Source organism: Pleurodeles waltl, chromosome 11 (assembly GCF_031143425.1).
Source record: "Pleurodeles waltl isolate 20211129_DDA chromosome 11, aPleWal1.hap1.20221129, whole genome shotgun sequence".
Classification (NCBI taxonomy): domain Eukaryota; kingdom Metazoa; phylum Chordata; class Amphibia; order Caudata; family Salamandridae; genus Pleurodeles; species Pleurodeles waltl.
Genome location: NC_090450.1, coordinates 19083637 through 19109061, shown reverse-complemented (window position 1 = coordinate 19109061; position 25425 = coordinate 19083637). Strand labels below are relative to the sequence as shown.

At 36.7% G+C, this 25425-nt stretch overlaps 1 protein-coding gene across 1 annotated transcript; it reads left to right on the top strand.

Annotated features, from left to right (window-relative positions):
- Positions 1 to 7522: 7522 nt before the first annotated feature.
- LOC138265054 (putative per-hexamer repeat protein 5) lies at positions 7523 to 19770 on the top strand. Its single transcript, XM_069212601.1, has 13 exons — positions 7523 to 7538; positions 7773 to 7907; positions 8851 to 8985; positions 9928 to 10062; positions 11006 to 11140; positions 12084 to 12218; positions 13161 to 13295; positions 14238 to 14372; positions 15316 to 15450; positions 16393 to 16527; positions 17470 to 17604; positions 18548 to 18682; positions 19625 to 19770. The coding sequence occupies exons 1-13, from the start codon at positions 7523 to 7525 to the stop codon at positions 19768 to 19770; spliced, it is 1647 nt and encodes a 548-aa protein (XP_069068702.1).
- The last annotated feature ends 5655 nt before the right edge of the window (positions 19771 to 25425 follow it).

Below are 25425 nucleotides of genomic sequence, written 5' to 3'. Positions count from 1 at the left end.
GTTAGGGCCCTGCTATTAAAGGATGTTAAGAAAGTGGGGTAAGAGAAACTCCTAAGTCAACTGTCAGGTTGACTGGTATTACATTTACTGCATTATTTAAAAAAATGACCAATTGAATATACAAATTGTTATAAACAACCACTATACATATAAATTATATTTGACCAGTCAGGCATTCCTTTTATATGTATCAACTGCTTAACTGAAACTCTAATATGACTATCAAAAACATCTCACTTTAAAGATTTCTCTATGCAATGTATTTCTATTAGGATATGGAACAAGATTCACTGAAAGATCTACAATTCCTTCTGTAACTTCACCAGAACCAACAGAAGGAAGTGGCTTTAGTGGAAGTGGCTCAGGAGAAATTGACATTACAACAACTGACCCAAAAACCACAACAGGTATCCAATGATTAATGAAAAATACTCAAGAGAAACATAAATGATATGTCCGAAGTTTTTCAGCAGCACAAGCGAAGATGGTGTTCAATTCCAGAAGTGCAAAATATCAGATTATGTCTGGATTTATTTTTATTAGATGCATCTTATTTCCACCACCATACACTTCCTTCCTCTATCTCGCTCTTTTAAGTTTGTTTATGCTAGCTTTCTCAATTTCTCAATTATATTACATCCTTGTGCCTCCCACCCATCAACTACTTGTTCTGTGTGTGCAACATCTATAAATGAATAGTACGGTGTCCTCAGAACAGTTGTCGGCTCTTTATGACACAGCAGGCTGTTTGTAAATTTTGCTTCTTCCAATAGGCCTTGATCATTTGTAGAACAATAGCCAGGAACGCAGTTCATGTCGTGTTCCTGTCCATCTTTAACCCACTGCGCTATTCACCTCAGCAATGAGGAACTGCTACAGCATCATTAGATGCATGAATTACAACCGCAAAATATTTAAATATACATGCCAAGAATGAGCTCGAATCAAGCTGTAATATTTCCAGATATTACTGCAGATTCCATTTGTGGTAATTCTTCCTTTATGTCCCATGGCATTTCTTTTTTTCGTTTTAACCAAAACGTCCACTGAACTTAAACTTGTACATTTTTTCCAGTGGTGTTAGGGCCCTGCTAGTCAAGGATGTTAAGAAAGTGGGGTAAGAGAAACTCCCAAGTCATCTGTCAGTTTGACTGGTATTACATTTACTGCATTATTTAAAAAATGACCAATTGAATATGCAAATTATTATAAACAACCACTATGCATATAAATGATATTTGACCAGTTAGGCATTCCTTTTATGTGTGTCTACTGCTTAACTGAAACTCTAATATGACTATCAAAAACATCTCACTTTAAAGATTTCTCTTTGCAATGTATTTCTATTAGGATATGGAACAAAATTCACTGAAAGATCAGCAATTCCTTCTGTGACTTCACCAGAACCAACGGAAGGAAGTGGCTTTAGTGGAAGTGGCTCAGGAGAAATTGACATTACAACAACTGCCACAAAAACCACAACAGGTATCCAATAATTAATAAAAAATAATCAAGAACAACATATTTGATATGTCAGAAGTTTTTCAGCGGCATATCAAAGATGGTGTTCAGCGGAAGAAATGCAAAATATCAGACTATCCCTTGATTTATTTTTATTAGATGCTTCTTATTTCCACCACCATACACTTAATTCCTCTATCTCGCTCTTTAGGTTTTTTTATGCCAGCTTTCTCAACTTCTCATTTATATTATATCCTTGTGCCTCCCACCCATCAACTATTTGTTGTGAGAGTGCAACATCCATAAAGAAATATTACTCTGTCTTCATACCAGTTGCCAGCACTTTATGACACAGCAGTCTGTTTGTAAGTTTTGCTTCTTCCAATGGGCCTTGGTCATTTGTGGAACAATAGCCATTAATGCAGCTCATATTGCGTTCCTGTCCATCTTTCACCCACTGCCCTATTCACCTCAGGAATGTGGAACTGCAACTGCATCATTAGATGAAGGAATTACAACCTAAAAATATTTAAATAGACATGCCGAGAATAGATTAAATCTTGCTGTAATATTTCCAAATATTACTGCACATTCCAGTTTGTGATAATTCCTCATTTCTGTCCCATGTCATTTCTTTTTTCGTATTAACTAAAACTTCCACTGAACTTAAACTTGTACATATTGTCCAATGGTGTTGTGGCCCTGCCATTGAAGGATGTTAAAAAAGTGGGGTAAGAGAATCTCCTAAGTCATCTGTCAGAGTGACTGGTATTACATTTAGTGAATTATTTAAAAAATGAAATGGCCAATTAAATAAACAAATTATTATAAACAACAAGCATATAAATTATATTTGTCCAGTCAGACATGCCTTTTATATGTATCAACTGCTTAACTGAAACTCTGATATGACTATCAAAAACATCTCACTTTAAATATTTCTCTTTGCAATGTATTTCTATTAGGATATGGAACAAGATTCACTGAAAGATCTGCAATTCCTGCTGTAACTTCACCAGAACCAACAGAAGATAGTGGCTTTAGTGGAAGTGGCTCAGGAGAAATTGACATTACAACAACTGACTCAAAAACCACAACAGGTATCCAATGATTAATTAAAAATACTCGAGAGAAACATAAATGATATGTCCGAAGTTTTTTAGCAGCACAAGCGAAGATGGTGTTCAATTCCAGAAGTGCAAAATATGAGATTATGTCTGGATTTATTTTTATTAGATGCGTCTTATTTCCACCACCATACACTTCCTTCCTCTATCTCGCTCTTTTAAGTTTTTTTATGCTAGCTTTCTCAATTTCTCATTTACATTACATCCTTGTGCCTCCCTCCCATCAACTACTTGTTCCGTGTGTGCAACATCTATAAATGAATAGTACGATGTCCTCAGAACAGTTGTCAGCTCTTTATGACACAGCAGGCTGTTTGTAAATTTTGCTTCTTCAAATGGGCCTTGATCATTTGTAGAACAATAGCCAGGAACGCAGTTCATGTTGCGTTCCTGTCCATCTTTAACCCACTGCGCTATTCACCTCAGCAATGTGGAACTGCTGCTGCATCATTAGATGCATGAATTACAACCGCAAACTATTTAAATATACATGCCAAGAATGAGCTCAAATCAAACTGTAATATTTCCCGATATTACTGCAGATTCCAGTTTGTGGTAATTCTTCCTTTATGTCCCATGGCATTTCTTTTTTTCGTTTTAACCAAAACGTCCACTGAACTTAAACTTGTACATTTTTTCCATTGGTGTTAGGGCCCTGCTAGTAAAGGGTGTTCAGAAAGTGGGGTAAGAGAAACTCCTAAGTCATCTGTCAGTTTGCCTGCTATTACATTTACTGCATTATTTAAAAAATGACCAATTGAATATGCAAAGTATTATAAACAACCACTATGCATATAAATTATATTTGACCAGTTAAGCATTCCTTTTATGTGTGTCTACTGCTTAACTGAAACTCTAATATGACTATCAAAAACATCTCACTTTAAAGGTTTCTCTTTGCAATGTATTTCTATTAGCATATGGAACAAAATTCACTGAAAGATCTGCAATTCCTTCTGTGACTTCACCAGAACCAACGGAAGGAAGTGGCTTTAGTGGAAGTGGCTCAGGAGAAATTGACATTACAACAACTGCCACAAAAACCACAAGAGGTATCCAATAATTAATTAAAAATAATCAAGAGCAACATATTTGATATGTCAGAAGTTTTTCAGCGGCATATCAAAGATGGTGTTCAGCGGAAGAAATGCAAAATATCAGACTATCCCTTGATTTATTTTTGTTAGATGCTTCTTATTTCCACCACCATACACTTCCTTCCTCTATCTCGCTCTTTAGGTTTTTTTATGCCAGCTTTCTCAATTTCTCATTTATATTATATCCTTGTGTCTCCCACCCATCAACTACTTGTTGTGAGCGTGCAACATCCATAAACGAATTTTACTCTGTCTTCATACCAGTTGCCAGCACTTTATGACACAGCAGGCTGTTTGTAAATTTTGCTTCTTCCAATGGGCCTTGATCATTTGTGGAACAATAGCCAGGAATGCAGCTCATATTTCGTTGCTGTCCATCTTTCACCCACTGCCCTATTCACTTCAGGAATGTGGAACTGCAACTGCATCATTAGATGAAGGAATTACAACCTCAAAATATTTAAATAGACATGCCAAGAATAGATTAAATCTAGCTGTAATATTTTCACATATTACTGCACATTCCAGTTTGTGATAATTCCTCATTTATGTCCCATGGCATTTCTTTTTTTCGTATTAACTAAAACTTCCACAGAACTTAAACTTGTACATATTTTCCAATGGTGTTGTGGCCCTGCCATTGAAGGATGTTAAGAAAGTGGGGTAGGAGAATCTCCTAAGTCATCTGTCAGAGTGAATGGTATTACATTTAGTGAATTATTTAAAAAATGAAATGGCCAATTAAATATAAAAATTATTATAAACAACAAGCATATAAATTATATTTGTCCAGTCAGACATCCCTTTTATGTGTGTCAACTGCTTAACTGAAACTCTAATATGACTATCAAAAACATCTCACTTTAAAGATTTCTCTTTGCAATGTATTTCTATTAGGATATGGAACAAGATTCACAGAAAGATCTACAATTCCTTCTGTGACTTCACCAGAACCAACAGAAGGAAGTGGCTTTAGTGGAAGGGGCTCAGGAGAAATTGACATTACAACAACTGCCCCAAAAACCACAACAGGTATCCAATGATTAATTAAAAATACTCAAGAAAAACATTTTTGATATGTCCGAAGTTTTTCAGTGGCACAAGCTAAGATGGTGTTTGTAGGAAAGTCCTCCTTTTTTGCCCTGATCACCCCCACACTTTTTGGACAGGTACTGGTGGTTACTGACTCTTGGCTGTGCCCTGGGTACTGCTTTCCAGTCCCAGGGCCAGTGCTCTGTGTAAAATGGATATGCAAATTAGGCTAATTATAATTGGCTAAGTTAACCTACCTATAAGTCCCTAGTATATGGTAGGGCATGTAGGTTTAGGGACCACAGCATAGGTGGTGCACACCTAGGTGCACTGCTGAGGTGCCCATTGTCATTTTAAAGGCAGGCCTGCTTTGCTGGCTGCTTTTAAATTAAAGTTATATGCAAATTCGACTTTGGAATTAAATGTAGTTCCAAAGTCTTAAACTACCTTATTTTTACATATAAGTCAGCCCTAAGGTGTGCCCTATGAGCCCCTAGGGCTGGGTGCCATGTAACTATAAGCAGGGACTTTATAAAAATAGATTTATAAACCCTGGTGAGGTAAAAACAGCCAAATTCGTTTTTCCCTCATTGAAGTAAATGGCCTTCATAGGCTAGAATGGGGAGACTTTATTTTAAATTTTAAAGTCTCCTTAAATGTTGCATACCAAGAATTTGGTATCAAATTAATTGTTGTAATAAATCCCACAACTTCCAGTTGTTGGATTTAATATAACTTGTTCAGGTAAAAAGTTTAGAGTTTACCTAAAAAGTTGCCAATTTCAGCCCTGCATTGTTTTTGCTGCTGTGCTCTGATTGGCCAGCCTGCAGCAGCTTAGTCAAAGCTGCCTTGATGAGGTGTGAAGTGGCCTGGCTTAACACAAAGGAATGTGCTTGGGGGAGAGAATCTCCCCTCAGCAGATGGTGAGGCAGGAAGGGGGAGGGCTGCCAAACTGGTCTTCAAAGGCAGATAAGGACATCTGGAGCACCCAGCAACACCCCCACATCCTGCAACCCCAGACAACTAGGTGCCCCCTTGATTAGATTAGGAGAGGGCAGGAGAGGGGTGTGTTTATGATTTTTAGCCACACCAGTGGGTGGGCTCAGCCAGATGTAACCTCCAAAAATCAGATTCAGCCATGTTGGATTTTTAGAGAATCTTGCCTTTTGGGATGGATTTTTGCCACACTTCCCAGGAAGTAGTCATCACAGGGGGACGACCCTGTACCTGATTGGAGAACCAGGACCCCCCTGCTTTTCACCCAGGAGCAAGGATAAAACTGCCAGACCTGCCCCCACACCTCAGATCCCTGCCAGATTTCAAGAAGAAAAGAACTAAAGGAGAAAAAGGACTGCCCTGCACTCAGAAGGACTGCACCAGCTGCACACTTGGGCTTCACCACAAGAAGGACTTTGCCTGGCTTCAACTGGTTCAAGGAGGGACTCCCTGTTTGCTACAGGTGAAAAATTGCTATCCAGAGTCCCCCTGCACCAACTCCTGAAAAGTGACCAGCTGACCACTGTCCAGTGGCCAAAAAGGAGTTTGCGCCAGGTGCATTCTGGGAGTTGAAGTCCGCACCCCCCAAGGACCATCACAGAACTTCTGGACCCTTGGGGTGAGCTGTGGACCCCAAAAGAACCTTAAAAGAACATCTGGGTGAAGCCCCAGAAGTTTGGAGAAGATTTGAGAAATTTTGTAAAAAAGCTCCTGAGAGGGACCGACCCGCCGCGGAAATTCTAGCCGGCTTGCCTCAACCGCGACCCGGCCTGACTTGGTGGTTCGTCCCGGTAAAGAAAAACCTCTGAAAAAGAGACTAAGTCCGAAGGTAAAAAGTTGACCGGGACCTCCCAGCCATCGTATCCGAGAAGGGCTCCACTGACGTCGGATCAAGATCCAGGTTTACCCCGGTCGAAGGATTTTCACCTCGAAAAAACGACTAAGTCCGAAGGTAAAAGTCTCCACCGAGGAAACCCACATCGCGTATCCGGACAAGGGCTCCAGGAGGTCGGATTCAACTGGCAGGTTCGTCCCGGTGAAGAAAATCTTCAAAATAAAGACTAAGTCAGAAGGTAACTTTTTAACCGAGGCCTCCCGCGACTTGTAGCTGAGCAGGGCTCCATCGCGGTCGGCCTGAAACTTTGACTTTGCCCCGGTCCTGGTGCAACCAGATGACCCGACTGGCGCTTTTTGTTTCTAAGCGCTAGAAAAAATTATAATTCTTTAAAAATTCATATCTCCGGTTCCCTTTATCCGATTTTATTCGTTTTTGTGTCATTTTAAAGATAAAAATATAAACTATTTTGTATAAATTGGTTTTGGATTTTTAAACTGTTTCCTGTGTTTTATTTAATTACTGTTTTGTGATATTTGAATGCTTTACAAACTGTCTCCTAAGTTAAGCCTTGACGCTCGTTGCCAAGCTACCAAGGGTTGAGCTGGGATTAATTTACTGAGACCTAACTGTACCTAGGTGGAGGTTAGTGGCTTGTTGCTAGGTGTAGGTACCTACCTGCCCTTACCAATAACCCATTTTCCAACAGTGTTCAATGGCAGAAGTGCAAAATATGAGACTATACCTGGATTTATTTTTATTAGATGCTTTTTATTTCCACCACCATGCACGTCCTTCCTCTATCTCGCTCTTTAGGTTTTTTTATGCCAGCTTTCTCAATTTCTGCAGATTCCAGTTTGTGGTACTTCTTCCTTTATGTCCCATGGCATTTCTTTTTTTCGTTTTAACCAAAACATCCACTGAACTTAAACTTGTACGTGTTTTCCAATGGTGTTAGGACCTGCTATTAAAGGATGTTAAGAAAGTGGGGTAAGACAAACTCCTAAGTCATCTGTCAGGTTGACTGGTATTACATTTACTGCATTATTTAAAAAATTGACCAATTGAATATACAAATTATTATAAACAACCACTATACATATAAATTATATTTGACCAGTCAGGCATTCCTTTTATGTGTATCAACTGCTTAACTGAAACTATCACATGACTATCAAAAACATCTCAGTTTAAATATTTCTCTTTGCAATGTATTTCTATTAGGATATGGAACAAGATTCACTGAAAGATCTGCAATTCCTTATGTAGCTTCACCAGAACCAACAGAAGGAAGTGGCTTTAGTGGAAGTGGCTCAGGAGAAATTGACATTACAACAACTGACCCAAAAACCACAACAGGTATCCAATGATTGATTAAAAATACTCAAGAGAAACATATATGATATGTCCCTAGTTTTTCAGCAGCACGAGCTAAGATGGTGTTCAATGGCAGAAGTGCAAAATATGAGACTATACCTGGATTTATTTTTATTAGATGCTTCTTATTTCCACCACCATACACTTCCTTCCTCTATCTCACTCTTTTAAGTTTTTTATGCTAGCTTTCTCAATTTCTCATTTATATTACATCCTTGTGCCTCCCACCCTTGAACTACTTGTTCTCTGGGTGCAACATCTATAGATGAATATTACGATGCCCTCAGACCAGTTGCCAGCTCTTTATGACACAGCAGGCTTTTTGAAAATGTTGCTTCTTCCAATGGGCCTTGATCATTTGTAGAACAATAGCCAGGAATGCAGTTCATGTTGCGTTCCTGTCCATCTTTAACCCACTGCGCTATTCACCTCAGCAATGTGGAAATACTACTGCATCATTAGATGCATGAATTACAACCGCAAAATATTTAAATATACATGCGAAGAATGAGCTCGAATCAAGCTGTAATATTTCCAGATATTACTGCAGATACCAGTTTGTGGTACTTCTTCCTTTATGTCCCATGGCATTTCTTTTTTTCATTTTAACCAAAACGTCCACTGAACTTAAACTTGTACGTGTTTTCCAATGGTGTTAGGGCCCTGCTATTAAAGGATGTTAAGAACGTGGGGTAAGAGAAACTCCCAAGTCATCTGTCAGTTTGACTGCTATTACATTTACTGCATTATTTAAAAAATGACCACTTGAATATGCAAATTATTATAAACAACCACTATGCTTATAAATGATATTTGACCAGTTAGGCATTCCTTTTATGTGTGTCTACTACTTAACTGAAACTCTAATATGACTATCAAAAACATCTCAGTTTAAATATTTCTCTTTGCAATGTTTTTCTATTAGGATATGGAACAAAATTCACTGAAAGATCTGCAATTCCTTCTGTGACTTCACCAGAACCAACGGAAGGAAGTGGCTTTAGTGGAAGTGGCTCAGGAGAAATTGACATTACAACAACTGCCACAAAAACCACAACAGGTATCCAATAATTAATTAAAAATAATCAAGTACAACATATTTGATATGTCCGAAGTTTTTCAGCGGCATATCAAAGATGGTGTTCAGTGGAAGAAATGCAAAATATCAGACTATCCCTTGATTTATTTTTATTAGATGCTTCTTATTTCCACCACCATACACTTCCTTCCTCTATCTCGCTCTTTAGGTTTTTTTATGCCAGCTTTCTCAATTTCTCATTTATATTATATCCTTGTGCCTCCCACCCATCAACTACTTGTTGTGAGCGTGCAACATCCATAAATGAATATTACTCTGTCTTCATACCAGTTGCCAGCACTTTATGACACAGCAGGCTGTTTGTAAGTTTTGCTTCTTCCAATGGGCCTTGATCATTTGTGGAACAATAGCCAGGAATGCAGCTCATATTGCGTTCCTGTCCATCTTTCACCCACTGCCCTATTCACCTCAGGAATGTGGAACTGCAACTGCATCATTAGATGAAGGAATTACAACCTCAAAATATTTAAATAGACATGCCAAGAATAGATTAAATCTAGCTGTAATATTTACAAATATTACTGCACATTCCAGTTTGTGATAATTCCTCTTTTATGTCCCATGGAATTTCTTTTTTTCGTATTAACTAAAACTTCCACTGAACTTAAACTTGTACATATTTTCCAATGGTGTTGTGGCCCTGCCATTGAAGGATGTTAAGAAAGTGGGGTAAGAGAATCTCCTATGTCATCTGTCAGAGTGACTGGTATTACATTTAGTGAATTATTTAAAAAATGAAATGGCCAATTAAATATACAAATTATTATAAACAACAAGCATATAAATTATATTTGTCCAGTCAGGCATCCCTTTTATGTGTGTCAACTGCTTAACTGAAACTCTAATATGACTATCAAAAACATCTCACTTTAAAGATTTCTCTTTGCAATGTTTTTCTATTAGGATATGGAACAAGATTCACTGAAAGATCTACCATTCCTTCTGTGACTTCACCAGAACCAACAGAAGGAAGTGGCTTTAGTGGAAGTGGCTCAGGAGAAATTGACATTACAACAACTGCCCCAAAAACCACAACAGGTATCCAATGATTAATTAAAAATACTCAAGAAAAACATTTTTAATATGTCCGAAGTTTTTCAGTGGCACGAGCTAAGATGGTGTTCAATGGCAGAAGTGCAAAATATGAGACTATACCTGGATTTATTTTTATTAGATGCTTCTTATTTCCACCACCATACACTTCCTTCCTCTATCTCACTCTTTTAAGTTTGTTATGCTAGCTTTCTCAATTTCTCATTTATATTACATCCTTGTGCCTCCCACCCTTGAACTACTTGTTCTCTGGGTGCAACATCTATAAATGAATATTACGGTGTCCTCAGACCAGTTGCCAGCTCTTTACGACACAGCAGGCTGTTTGAAAATGTTGCTTCTTCCAATGGGCCTTGATCATTTGTAAAACAATAGCCAGAAAAGCAGTTCATGTTGCGTTCCTGTCCATCTTTATCCCACTGCGCTATTCACCTCAGCAATGTGAAACTGCTACTGCATCATTAGATGCATGAATTACAACCTCAAAATATGTAAATATTCATGCCAAGAATGAGCTCAAATCAAGCTGTAATATTTCCAAATATTACTGCAGATTTCATTTTGTGGTAATTCTTCCTTTATGTCCCATGGCATTTCTTTTTTCGGATTAACCAAAACTTCCACTGAACTTAAACTTGTACGTATTTTCCAATGGTGTTAGGACCCTGCTATTAAAGGATGTTAAGAAAGTGGGGTAAGACAAACTCCTAAGTCATCTGTCAGGTTGACTGGTATTACATTTACTGCATTATTTAAAAAATTGACCAATTGAATATACAAATTGTTATAAACAACCACTATACATATAAATTATATTTGACCAGTCAGGCATTCCTTTTATGTGTATCAACTGCTTAACTGAAACTATAATATGACTATCAAAAACATCTCAGTTTAAATATTTCTCTTTGCAATGTATTTCTATTAGGATATGGAACAAGATTCACTGAAAGATCTACAATTCCTTATGTAGCTTCACCAGAACCAACAGAAGGAAGTGGCTTTAGTGGAAGTGGCTCAAGAGAAATTGACATTACAACAACTGACCCAAAAACCACAACAGGTATCCAATGATTAATTAAAAATACTCAAGAGAAACATATATGATATGTCCGAAGTTTTTCAGCAGCACGAGCTAAGATGGTGTTCAATGGCAGAAGTGCAAAATATGAGACTATACCTGGATTTATTTTTATTAGATGCTTCTTATTTCCGCCACCATACACTTCCTTCCTCTATCTCACTTTTTTAAGATTTTTATGCTTGCTTTCTCAACTTCTCATTTATATTACATCCTTGTGCCTCCCACCCTTGAAGTACTTGTTCTCTGGGTGCAACATCTATAGATGAATATTACGATGTCCTCAGACCAGTTGCCAGCTCTTTATGACACAGCAGGCTGTTTGAAAATGTTGCTTCTTCCAATGGGCCTTGATCATTTGTAGAACAATAGCCAGGAATGCAGTTCATGTTGCGTTCCTGTCCATCTTTAACCCACTGCGCTATTCACCTCAGCAATGTGGAAATACTACTGCATCATTAGATGCATGAATTACAACCGCAAAATATTTAAATATACATGCGAAGAATGAGCTCGAATCAAGCTGTAATATTTCCAGATATTACTGCAGATACCAGTTTGTGGTACTTCTTCCTTTATGTCCCATGGCATTTCTTTTTTTCGTTTTAACCAAAACGTCCACTGAACTTAAACTTGTACGTGTTTTCCAATGGTGTTAGGGCCCTGCTATTAAAGGATGTTAAGAACGTGGGGTAAGAAAAACTCCCAAGTCATCTGTCAGTTTGACTGCTATTACATTTACTGCATTATTTAAAAAATGACCACTTGAATATGCAAATTATTATAAACAACCACTATGCTTATAAATGATATTTGACCAGTTAGGCATTCCTTTTATCTGTGTCTACTATTTAACTGAAACTCTAATATGACTATCAAAAACATCTCAGTTTAAATATTTCTCTTTGCAATGTTTTTCTATTAGGATATGTAACAAAATTCACTGAAAGATCTGCAATTCCTTCTGTGACTTCACCAGAACCAACGGAAGGAAGTGGCTTTAGTGGAAGTGGCTCAGGAGAAATTGACATTACAACAACTGCCACAAAAACCACAACAGGTATCCAATAATTAATTAAAAATAATCAAGAACAACATATTTGATATGTCCGAAGTTTTTCAGCGGCATATCAAAGATGGTGTTCAGTGGAAGAAATGCAAAATATCAGACTATCCCTTGATTTATTTTTATTAGATGCTTCTTATTTCCACCACCATACACTTCCTTCCTCTATCTCGCTCTTTAGGTTTTTTTATGCCAGCTTTCTCAATTTCTCATTTATATTATATCCTTGTGCCTCCCACCCATCAACTACTTGTTGTGAGCGTGCAACATCCATAAATGAATATTACTCTGTCTTCATACCAGTTGCCATCACTTTATGACACAGCATGCTGTTTGTAAGTTTTGCTTCTTCCAATGGGCCTTGATCATTTGTGGAACAATAGCCAGGAATGCAGCTCATATTGCGTTCCTGTCCATCTTTCACCCACTGCCCTATTCACCTCAGGAATGTGGAACTGCAACTGCATCATTAGATGAAGGAATTACAACCTCAAAATATTTAAATAGACATGCCAAGAATAGATTAAATCTAGCTGTAATATTTCCAAATATTACTGCACATTCCAGTTTGTGATAATTCCTCTTTTATGTCCCATGGAATTTCTTTTTTTCGTATTAACTAAAACTTCCACTGAACTTAAACTTGTACATATTTTCCAATGGTGTTGTGGCCCTGCCATTGAAGGATGTTAAGAAAGTGGGGTAAGAGAATCTCCGATGTCATCTGTCAGAGTGACTGGTATTACATTTAGTGAATTATTTAAAAAATGAAATGGCCAATTAAATATACAAATTATTATAAACAACACGCATATAAATTATATTTGTCCAGTCAGGCATCCCTTTTATGTGTGTCATCTGCTTAACTGAAACTCTAATATGACTATCAAAAACATCTCACTTTAAAGATTTCTCTTTGCAATGTTTTTCTATTAGGATATGGAACAAGATTCACTGAAAGATCTACCATTCCTTCTGTGACTTCACCAGAACCAACAGAAGGAAGTGGCTTTAGTGGAAGTGGCTCAGGAGAAATTGACATTACAACAACTGCCCCAAAAACCACAACAGGTATCCAATGATTAATTAAAAATACTCAAGAAAAACATTTTTAATATGTCCGAAGTTTTTCAGTGGCACGACCTAAGATGGTGTTCAATGGCAGAAGTGCAAAATATGAGACTATACCTGGATTTATTTTTATTAGATGCTTCTTATTTCCGCCACCATACACTTCCTTCCTCTATCTCACTCTTTTAAGTTTTTTATGCTAGCTTTCTCAATTTCTCATTTATATTACATCCTTGTGCCTCCCACCCTTGAACTACTTGTTCTCTGGGTGCAACATCTATAAATGAATATTACGGTGTCCTCAGACCACTTGCCAGCTCTTTATGACACAGCAGGCTGTTTGAAAAGGTTGCTTCTTCCAATGGGCCTTGATCATTTGTAAAACAATAGCCAGAAACGCAGTTCATGTTGCGTTCCTGTCCATCTTTATCCCACTGCGCTATTCACCTCAGCAATGTGAAACTGCTACTGCATCATTAGATGCATGAATTACAACCTCAAAATATTTAAATATTCATGCCAAGAATGAGCTCAAATCAAGCTGTAATATTTCCAAATATTACTGCAGATTTCATTTTGTGGTAATTCTTCCTTTATGTCCCATGGCATTTCTTTTTTCGGATTAACCAAACTTCCACTGAACTTAAACTTGTACGTATTTTCCAATGGTGTTAGGACCCTGCTATTAAAGGATGTTAAGAAAGTGGGGTAAGACAAACTCCTAAGTCATCTGTCAGGTTGACTGGTATTACATTTACTGCATTATTTAAAAAATTGACCAATTGAATATACAAATTGTTATAAACAACCACTATACATATAAATTATATTTGACCAGTCAGGCTTTCCTTTTATGTGTATCAACTGCTTAACTGAAACTATAATATGACTATCAAAAACATCTCAGTTTAAATATTTCTCTTTGCAATGTATTTCTATTAGGATATGGAACAAGATTCACTGAAAGATCTACAATTCCTTATGTAGCTTCACCAGAACCAACAGAAGGAAGTGGCTTTAGTGGAAGTGGCTCAGGAGAAATTGACATTACAACAACTGACCCAAAAACCACAACAGGTATCCAATGATTAATTAAAAATACTCAAGAGAAACATATATGATATGTCCGAAGTTTTTCAGCAGCACGAGCTAAGATGGTGTTCAATGGCAGAAGTGCAAAATATGAGACTATACCTGGATTTATTTTTATTAGATGCTTCTTATTTCCGCCACCATACACTTCCTTCCTCTATCTCACTCTTTTAAGATTTTTATGCTTGCTTTCTCAATTTCTCATTTATATTACATCCTTGTGCCTCCCACCCTTGAAGTACTTGTTCTCTGGGTGCAACATCTATAGATGAATATTACGATGTCCTCAGACCAGTTGCCAGCTCTTTATGACACAGCAGGCTGTTTGAAAATGTTGCTTCTTCCAATGGGCCTTGATCATTTGTAGAACAATAGCCAGGAATGCAGTTCATGTTGCGTTCCTGTCCATCTTTAACCCACTGCGCTATTCACCTCAGCAATGTGGAAATACTACTGCATCATTAGATGCATGAATTACAACCGCAAAATATTTAAATATACATGCGAAGAATGAGCTCGAATCAAGCTGTAATATTTCCAGATATTACTGCAGATACCAGTTTGTGGTACTTCTTCCTTTATGTCCCATGGCATTTCTTTTTTTCGTTTTAACCAAAACGTCCACTGAACTTAAACTTGTACGTGTTTTCCAATGGTGTTAGGGCCCTGCTATTAAAGGATGTTAAGAACGTGGGGTAAGAGAAACTCCCAAGTCATCTGTCAGTTTGACTGCTATTACATTTACTGCATTATTTAAAAAATTACCACTTGAATATGCAAATTATTATAAACAACCACTATGCTTATAAATGATATTTGACCAGTTAGGCATTCCTTTTATGTGTGTCTACTACTTAACTGAAACTCTAATATGACTATCAAAAACATCTCAGTTTAAATATTTCTCTTTGCAATGTTTTTCTATTAGGATATGTAACAAAATTCACTGAAAGATCTGCAATTCCTTCTGTGACTTCACCAGAACCAACGGAAGGAAGTGGCTTTAGTGGAAGTGGCTCAGGAGAAATTGACATTACAACAACTGCCACAAAAACCACAACAGGTATCCAATAATTAATTAAAAATAATCAAGAACAACATATTTGATATGTCCGAAGTTTTTCAGCGGCATATCAAAGATGGTGTTCAGTGGAAGAAATGCAAAATATCAGACTATCCCTTGATTTATTTTTATTAGATGCTTCTTATTTCCACCACCATACACTTCCTTCCTCTATCTCGCTCTTTAGGTTTTTTTATGCCAGCTTTCTCAATTTCTCATTTATATTATATCCTTGTGCCTCCCACCCATCAACTACTTGTTGTGAGCGTGCAACATCCATAAATGAATATTACTCTGTCTTCATACCAGTTGCCATCACTTTATGACACAGCATGCTGTTTGTAAGTTTTGCTTCTTCCAATGGGCCTTGATCATTTGTGGAACAATAGCCAGGAATGCAGCTCATATTGCGTTCCTGTCGATCTTTCACCCACTGCCCTATTCACCTCAGGAATGTGGAACTGCAACTGCATCATTAGATGAAGGAATTACAACCTCAAAATATTTAAATAGACATGCCAAGAATAGATTAAATCTAGCTGTAATATTTCCAAATATTACTGCACATTCCAGTTTGTGATAATTCCTCTTTTATGTCCCATGGAATTTCTTTTTTTCGTATTAACTAAAACTTCCACTGAACTTAAACTTGTACATATTTTCCAATGGTGTTGTGGCCCTGCCATTGAAGGATGTTAAGAAAGTGGGGTAAGAGAATCTCCTATGTCATCTGTCAGAGTGACTGGTATTACATTTAGTGAATTATTTAAAAAATGAAATGGCCAATTAAATATACAAATTATTATAAACAACACGCATATAAATTATATTTGTCCAGTCAGGCATCCCTTTTATGTGTGTCAACTGCTTAACTGAAACTCTAATATGACTATCAAAAACATCTCACTTTAAAGATTTCTCTTTGCAATGTTTTTCTATTAGGATATGGAACAAGATTCACTGAAAGATCTACCATTCCTTCTGTGACTTCACCAGAACCAACAGAAGGAAGTGGCTTTAGTGGAAGTGGCTCAGGAGAAATTGACATTACAACAACTGCCCCAAAAACCACAACAGGTATCCAATGATTAATTAAAAATACTCAAGAAAAACATTTTTAATATGTCCGAAGTTTTTCAGTGGCACGAGCTAAGATGGTGTTCAATGGCAGAAGTGCAAAATATGAGACTATACCTGGATTTATTTTTATTAGATGCTTCTTATTTCCGCCACCATACACTTCCTTCCTCTATCTCACTCTTTTAAGTTTTTTATGCTAGCTTTCTCAATTTCTCATTTATATTACATCCTTGTGCCTCCCACCCTTGAACTACTTGTTCTCTGGGTGCAACATCTATAAATGAATATTACGGTGTCCTCAGACCACTTGCCAGCTCTTTATGACACAGCAGGCTGTTTGAAAAGGTTGCTTCTTCCAATGGGCCTTGATCATTTGTAAAACAATAGCCAGAAACGCAGTTCATGTTGCGTTCCTGTCCATCTTTATCCCACTGCGCTATTCACCTCAGCAATGTGAAACTGCTACTGCATCATTAGATGCATGAATTACAACCTCAAAATATTTAAATATTCATGCCAAGAATGAGCTCAAATCAAGCTGTAATATTTCCAAATATTACTGCAGATTTCATTTTGTGGTAATTCTTCCTTTATGTCCCATGGCATTTCTTTTTTCGGATTAACCAAACTTCCACTGAACTTAAACTTGTACGTATTTTCCAATGGTGTTAGGACCCTGCTATTAAAGGATGTTAAGAAAGTGGGGTAAGACAAACTCCTAAGTCATCTGTCAGGTTGACTGGTATTACATTTACTGCATTATTTAAAAAATTGACCAATTGAATATACAAATTGTTATAAACAACCACTATACATATAAATTATATTTGACCAGTCAGGCTTTCCTTTTATGTGTATCAACTGCTTAACTGAAACTATAATATGACTATCAAAAACATCTCAGTTTAAATATTTCTCTTTGCAATGTATTTCTATTAGGATATGGAACAAGATTCACTGAAAGATCTACAATTCCTTATGTAGCTTCACCAGAACCAACAGAAGGAAGTGGCTTTAGTGGAAGTGGCTCAGGAGAAATTGACATTACAACAACTGACCCAAAAACCATAACAGGTATCCAATGATTAATTAAAAATACTCAAGAGAAACATATATGATATGTCCGAAGTTTTTCAGCAGCACGAGCTAAGATGGTGTTCAATGGCAGAAGTGCAAAATATGAGACTATACCTGGATTTATTTTTATTAGATGCTTCTTATTTCCGCCACCATACACTTCCTTCCTCTATCTCACTCTTTTAAGATTTTTATGCTTGCTTTCTCAATTTCTCATTTATATTACATCCTTGTGCCTCCCACCCTTGAAGTACTTGTTCTCTGGGTGCAACATCTATAGATGAATATTACGATGTCCTCAGACCAGTTGCCAGCTCTTTATGACACAGCAGGCTGTTTGAAAATGTTGCTTCTTCCAATGGGCCTTGATCATTTGTAGAACAATAGCCAGGAATGCAGTTCATGTTGCGTTCCTGTCCATCTTTAACCCACTGCGCTATTCACCTCAGCAATGTGGAAATACTACTGCATCATTAGATGCATGAATTACAACCGCAAAATATTTAAATATACATGCGAAGAATGAGCTCGAATCAAGCTGTAATATTTCCAGATATTACTGCAGATACCAGTTTGTGGTACTTCTTCCTTTATGTCCCATGGCATTTCTTTTTTTCGTTTTAACCAAAACGTCCACTGAACTTAAACTTGTACGTGTTTTCCAATGGTGTTAGGGCCCTGCTATTAAAGGATGTTAAGAACGTGGGGTAAGAGAAACTCCCAAGTCATCTGTCAGTTTGACTGCTATTACATTTACTGCATTATTTAAAAAATTACCACTTGAATATGCAAATTATTATAAACAACCACTATGCTTATAAATGATATTTGACCAGTTAGGCATTCCTTTTATGTGTGTCGACTACTTAACTGAAACTCTAATATGACTATCAAAAACATCTCAGTTTAAATATTTCTCTTTGCAATGTTTTTCTATTAGGATATGGAACAAAATTCACGGAAAGATCTGCAATTCCTTCTGTGACTTCACCAGAACCAACGGAAGGAAGTGGCTTTAGTGGAAGTGGCTCAGGAGAAATTGACATTACAACAACTGCCACAAAAACCACAAAAGGTATCCAATAATTAATTAAAAATAATCAAGAACAACATATTTGATATGTCCGAAGTTTTTCAGCGGCATATCAAAGATGGTGTTCAGTGGAAGAAATGCAAAATATCAGACTATCCCTTGATTTATTTTTATTAGATGCTTCTTATTTCCACCACCATACACTTCCTTCCTCTATCTCGCTCTTTAGGTTTTTTTATGCCAGCTTTCTCAATTTCTCATTTATATTATATCCTTGTGCCTCCCACCCATCAACTACTTGTTGTGAGCGTGCAACATCCATAAATGAATATTACTCTGTCTTCATACCAGTTGCCAGCACTTTATGACACAGCAGGCTGTTTGTAAGTTTTGCTTCTTCCAATGGGCCTTGATCATTTGTGGAACAATAGCCAGGAATGCTTCTCATATTGCGTTCCTGTCCATCTTTCACCCACTGCCCTATTCACCTCAGGAATGTGGAACTGCAACTGCATCATTAGATGAAGGAATTACAACCTTAAAATATTTAAATAGACATGCCAAGAATAGATTAAATTTAGCTGTAATATTTCCAAATATTACTGCACATTCCAGTTTGTGATAATTCCTCTTTTATGTCCCATGGAATTTCTTTTTTTCGTATTAACTAAAACTTCCACTGAACTTAAACTTGCACATATTTTCCAATGGTGTTGTGGCCCTGCCATTGAAGGATGTTAAGAAAGTGGGGTAAGAGAATCTCCTAAGTCATCTGTCAGAGTGACTGGTATTACATTTAGTGAATTATTTAAAAAATGAAATGGCCAATTAAATATACAAATTATTATAAACAACAAGCATATAAATTATATTTGTCCAGTCAGGCATCCCTTTTATGTGTGTCAACTGCTTAACTGAAACTCTAATATGACTATCAAAAACATCTCACTTTAAAGATTTCTCTTTGCAATGTTTTTCTATTAGGATATGGAACAAGATTCACTGAAAGATCTACCATTCCTTCTGTGACTTCACCAGAACCAACAGAAGGAAGTGGCTTTAGTGGAAGTGGCTCAGGAGAAATTGACATTACAACAACTGCCCCAAAAACCACAACAGGTATCCAATGATTAATTAAAACTACTCAAGAAAAACATTTTTGATATGTCCGAAGTTTTTCAGTGGCACGAGCTAAGATGGTGTTCAATGGCAGAAGTGCAAAATATGAGACTATACCTGGATTTATTTTTATTAGATGCTTCTTATTTCCACCACCATACACTTCCTTCCTCTATCTCACTCTTTTAAGTTTTTTATGCTAGCTTTCTCAATTTCTCATTTATATTACATCCTTGTGCCTCCCACCCTTGAACTACTTGTTCTCTGGGTGCAACATCTATAAATGAATATTACGGTGTCCTCAGACCAGTTGCCAGCTCTTTATGACACAGCAGGCTGTTTGAAAATGTTGCTTCTTCCAATGGGCCTTGATCATTTGTAAAACAATAGCCAGAAACGCAGTTCATGTTGCGTTCCTGTCCATCTTTATCCCACTGCGCTATTCACCTCAGCAATGTGAAACTGCTACTGCATCATTAGATGCATGAATTACAACCTCAAAATATTTAAATATTCATGCCAAGAATGAGCTCAAATCAAGCTGTAATATTTCCAAATATTACTGCAGATTTCATTTTGTGGTAATTCTTCCTTTATGTCCCATGGCATTTCTTTTTTCGGATTAACCAAAACTTCCACTGAACTTAAACTTGTACGTATTTTCCAATGGTGTTAGGACCCTGCTATTAAAGGATGTTAAGAAAGTGGGGTAAGACAAACTCCTAAGTCATCTGTCAGGTTGACTGGTATTACATTTACTGCATTATTTAAAAAATTGACCAATTGAATATACAAATTGTTATAAACAACCACTATACATATAAATTATATTTGACCAGTCGGGCATTCTTTTTATGTGTATCAACTGCTTAACTGAAACTATAATATGACTATCAAAAACATCTCAGTTTAAATATTTCTCTTTGCAATGTATTTCTATTAGGATATGGGACAAGATTCACTGAAAGATCTACAATTCCGTATGTAGCTTCACCAGAACCAACAGAAGGAAGTGGCTTTAGTGGAAGTGGCTCAGGAGAAATTGACATTACAACAACTGACCCAAAAACCACAACAGGTATCCAATGATTAATTAAAAATACTCAAGAGAAACATATATGATATGTCCGAAGTTTTTCAGCAGCACGAGCTAAGATGGTGTTCAATTTCAGAAGTGCAAAATATGAGACTATACCTGGATTTATTTTTATTAGATGCTTCTTATTTCCACCACCATACACTTCCTTCCTCTATCTCACTCTTTTAAGTTTTTTATGCTTGCTTTCTCAATTTCTCATTTATATTACATCCTTGTGCCTCCCACCCATCAACTACTTGTTCTGTGTGTGCAAAATATATAAATGAATAGTACGGTGTCCTCAGAACAGTTGTCAGCTCTTTATGACACAGCAGGCTGTTTGTAAATTTTGCTTCTTCCAATGGGCCTTGATCATTTGTAGAACAATAGCCAGGAACGCAGTTCATGTTGCGTTCCTGTCCATCTTTAACCCACTGCGCTATTCACCTCAGCAATGTGGAAATGCTACTGCATCATTAGATGCATGAACTACAACCGCAAAATATTTAAATATACATGCCAAGAATGAGCTCGATTCAAGCTGTAATATTTCCAGATATTACTGCAGATTCCAGTTTGTGGTAATTCTTCCTTTATGTCCCATGGCATTTCTTTTTTTCATTTTAACCAAAACGTCCACTTAACTTAAACTTGTAAATTTTTTCCAGTGGTGTTAGGGCCCTGCTAGTAAAGGGTGTTGAGAACGTGGGGTAAGAGAAACTCCTAAGTCATCTGTCAGTTTGCCTGCTATTACATTTACTGCATTATTTAAAAAATGACCAATTGAATATGCAAATTATTATAAACAACCACTATGCATATAAATGATATTTGACCAGTTAGGCATTCCTTTTATGTGTATCTACTGCTTACCTGAAACTCTAATATGACTATCAAAAACATCTCACTTTAAATATTTCTCTTTGCAATGTATTTCTATTAGGATATGGAACAAAATTCACTAAGAGATCTGCAATTCCTTCTGTGACTTCACCAGAACCAACGGAAGGAAGTGGCTTTAGTGGAAGTGGCTCAGGAGAAATTGACATTACAACACCTGCCACAAAAACCACAACAGGTATCCAATAATTAATTAAAAATAATCCAGAACAACATATTTGATATGTCCGAAGTTTTTCAGCGGCATATCAAAGATGGTGTTCAGTGGAAGAAATGCAAAATATCAGACTATCCCTTGATTTATTTTTATTAGATGCTTCTTATTTCCACCACCATACACTTCCTTTCTCTATCTCGCTCTTTAGGTTTTTTTATGCCAGCTTTCTCAATTTCTCATATATATTATATCCTTGTGCCTCCCACCCATCAACTACTTGTTGTGAGCGTGCAACATCCATAAATGAATATTACTCTGTCTTCATACCAGTTGCCAGCACTTTATGACACAGCAGGCTGTTTGTAAGTTTTGCTTCTTCCAATGGGCCTTGATCATTTGTGGAACAATAGCCAGGAATGCAGCTCATATTGCGTTCCTGTCCATCTTTCACCGACTGCCCTATTCACCTCAGGAATGTGGAACTGCAACTGCATCATTAGATGAAGGAATTACAACCTCAAAATATTTAAATAGACATGCCAAGAATAGATTAAATCTAGCTGTAATATTTCCAAATATTACTGCACATTCCAGTTTGTGATAATTCCTCTTTTATGTCCCATGGAATTTCTTTTTTTCGTATTAACTAAAACTTCCACTGAACTTAAACTTGTACATATTTTCCAATGGTGTTGTGGCCCTGCCATTGAAGGATGTTAAGAAAGTGGGGTAAGATAATCTCCTATGTCATCTGTCAGAGTGACTGGTATTACATTTAGTGAATTATTTAAAAAATGAAATGGCCAATTAAATATACAAATTATTATAAACAACAAGCATATAAATTATATTTGTCCAGTCAGGCATCCCTTTTATGTGTGTCAACTGCTTAACTGAAACTCTAATATGACTATCAAAAAAATCTCACTTTAAAGATTTCTCTTTGCAATGTTTTTCTATTAGGATATGGAACAAGATTCACTGAAAGATCTACCATTCCTTCTGTGACTTCACCAGAACCAACAGAAGGAAGTGGCTTTAGTGGAAGTGGCTCAGGAGAAATTGACATTACAACAACTGCCCCAAAAACCACAACAGGTATCCAATGATTAATTAAAATTACTCAAGAAAAACATTTTTGATATGTCCGAAGTTTTTCAGTGGCACGAGCTAAGATGGTGTTCAATGGCAGAAGTGCAAAATATGAGACTATACCTGGATTTATTTTTATTAGATGCTTCTTATTTCCACCACCATACACTTCCTTCCTCTATCTCACTCTTTTAAGTTTTTTATGCTAGCTTTCTCAATTTCTCATTTATATTACATCCTTGTGCCTCCCACCCTTGAACTACTTGTTCTCTGGGTGCAACATCTATAAATGAATATTACGGTGTCCTCAGACCAGTTGCCAGCTCTTTATGACACAGCAGGCTGTTTGAAAATGTTGCTTCTTCCAATGGGCCTTGATCATTTGTAAAACAATAGCCAGAAACGCAGTTCATGTTGCGTTCCTGTCCATCTTTATCCCACTGCGCTATTCACCTCAGCAATGTGAAACTGCTACTGCATCATTAGATGCATGAATTACAACCTCAAAATATTTAAATATTCATGCCAAGAATGAGCTCAAATCAAGCTGTAATATTTCCAAATATTACTGCAGATTTCATTTTGTGGTAATTCTTCCTTTATGTCCCATGGCATTTCTTTTTTCGGATTAACCAAAACTTCCACTGAACTTAAACTTGTACGTATTTTCCAATGGTGTTAGGACCCTGCTATTAAAGGATGTTAAGAAAGTGGGGTAAGACAAACTCCTAAGTCATCTGTCAGGTTGACTGGTATTACATTTACTGCATTATTTAAAAAATTGACCAATTGAATATACAAATTGTTATAAACAACCACTATACATATAAATTATATTTGACCAGTCAGGCATTCCTTTTATGTGTATCAACTGCTTAACTGAAACTATAATATGACTATCAAAAACATCTCAGTTTAAATATTTCTCTTTGCAATGTATTTCTATTAGGATATGGAACAAGATTCACTGAAAGATCTACAATTCCTTATGTAGCTTCACCAGAACCAACAGAAGGAAGTGGCTTTAGTGGAAGTGGCTCAGGAGAAATTGACATTACAACAACTGACCCAAAAACCACAACAGGTATCCAATGATTAATTAAAAATACTCAAGAGAAACATATATGATATGTCCGAAGTTTTTCAGCAGCACGAGCTAAGATGGTGTTCAATGGCAGAAGTGCAAAATATGAGACTATACCTGGATTTATTTTTATTAGATGCTTCTTATTTCCGCCACCATACACTTCCTTCCTCTATCTCACTCTTTTAAGATTTTTATGCTTGCTTTCTCAATTTCTCATTTATATTACATCCTTGTGCCTCCCACCCTTGAAGTACTTGTTCTCTGGGTGCAACATCTATAGATGAATATTACGATGTCCTCAGACCAGTTGCCAGCTCTTTATGACACAGCAGGCTGTTTGAAAATGTTGCTTCTTCCAATGGGCCTTGATCATTTGTAGAACAATAGCCAGGAATGCAGTTCATGTTGCGTTCCTGTCCATCTTTAACCCACTGCGCTATTCACCTCAGCAATGTGGAAATACTACTGCATCATTAGATGCATGAATTACAACCGCAAAATATTTAAATATACATGCGAAGAATGAGCTCGAATCAAGCTGTAATATTTCCAGATATTACTGCAGATACCAGTTTGTGGTACTTCTTCCTTTATGTCCCATGGCATTTCTTTTTTTCGTTTTAACCAAAACGTCCACTGAACTTAAACTTGTACGTGTTTTCCAATGGTGTTAGGGCCCTGCTATTAAAGGATGTTAAGAACGTGGGGTAAGAGAAACTCCCAAGTCATCTGTCAGTTTGACTGCTATTACATTTACTGCATTATTTAAAAAATGACCACATGAATATGCAAATTATTATAAACAACCACTATGCTTATAAATGATATTTGACCAGTTAGGCATTCCTTTTATGTGTGTCTACTACTTAACTGAAACTCTAATATGACTATCAAAAACATCTCAGTTTAAATATTTCTCTTTGCAATGTTTTTCTATTAGGATATGGAACAAAATTCACTGAAAGATCTGCAATTCCTTCTGTGACTTCACCAGAACCAACGGAAGGAAGTGGCTTTAGTGGAAGTGGCTCAGGAGAAATTGACATTACAACAACTGCCACAAAAACCACAACAGGTATCCAATAATTAATTAAAAATAATCAAGAACAACATATTTGATATGTCCGAAGTTTTTCAGCGGCATATCAAAGATGGTGTTCAGTGGAAGAAATGCAAAATATCAGACTATCCCTTGATTTATTTTTATTAGATGCTTCTTATTTCCACCACCATACACTTCCTTCCTCTATCTCGCTCTTTAGGTTTTTTTATGCCAGCTTTCTCAATTTCTCATTTATATTATATCCTTGTGCCTCCCACCCATCAACTACTTGTTGTGAGCGTGCAACATC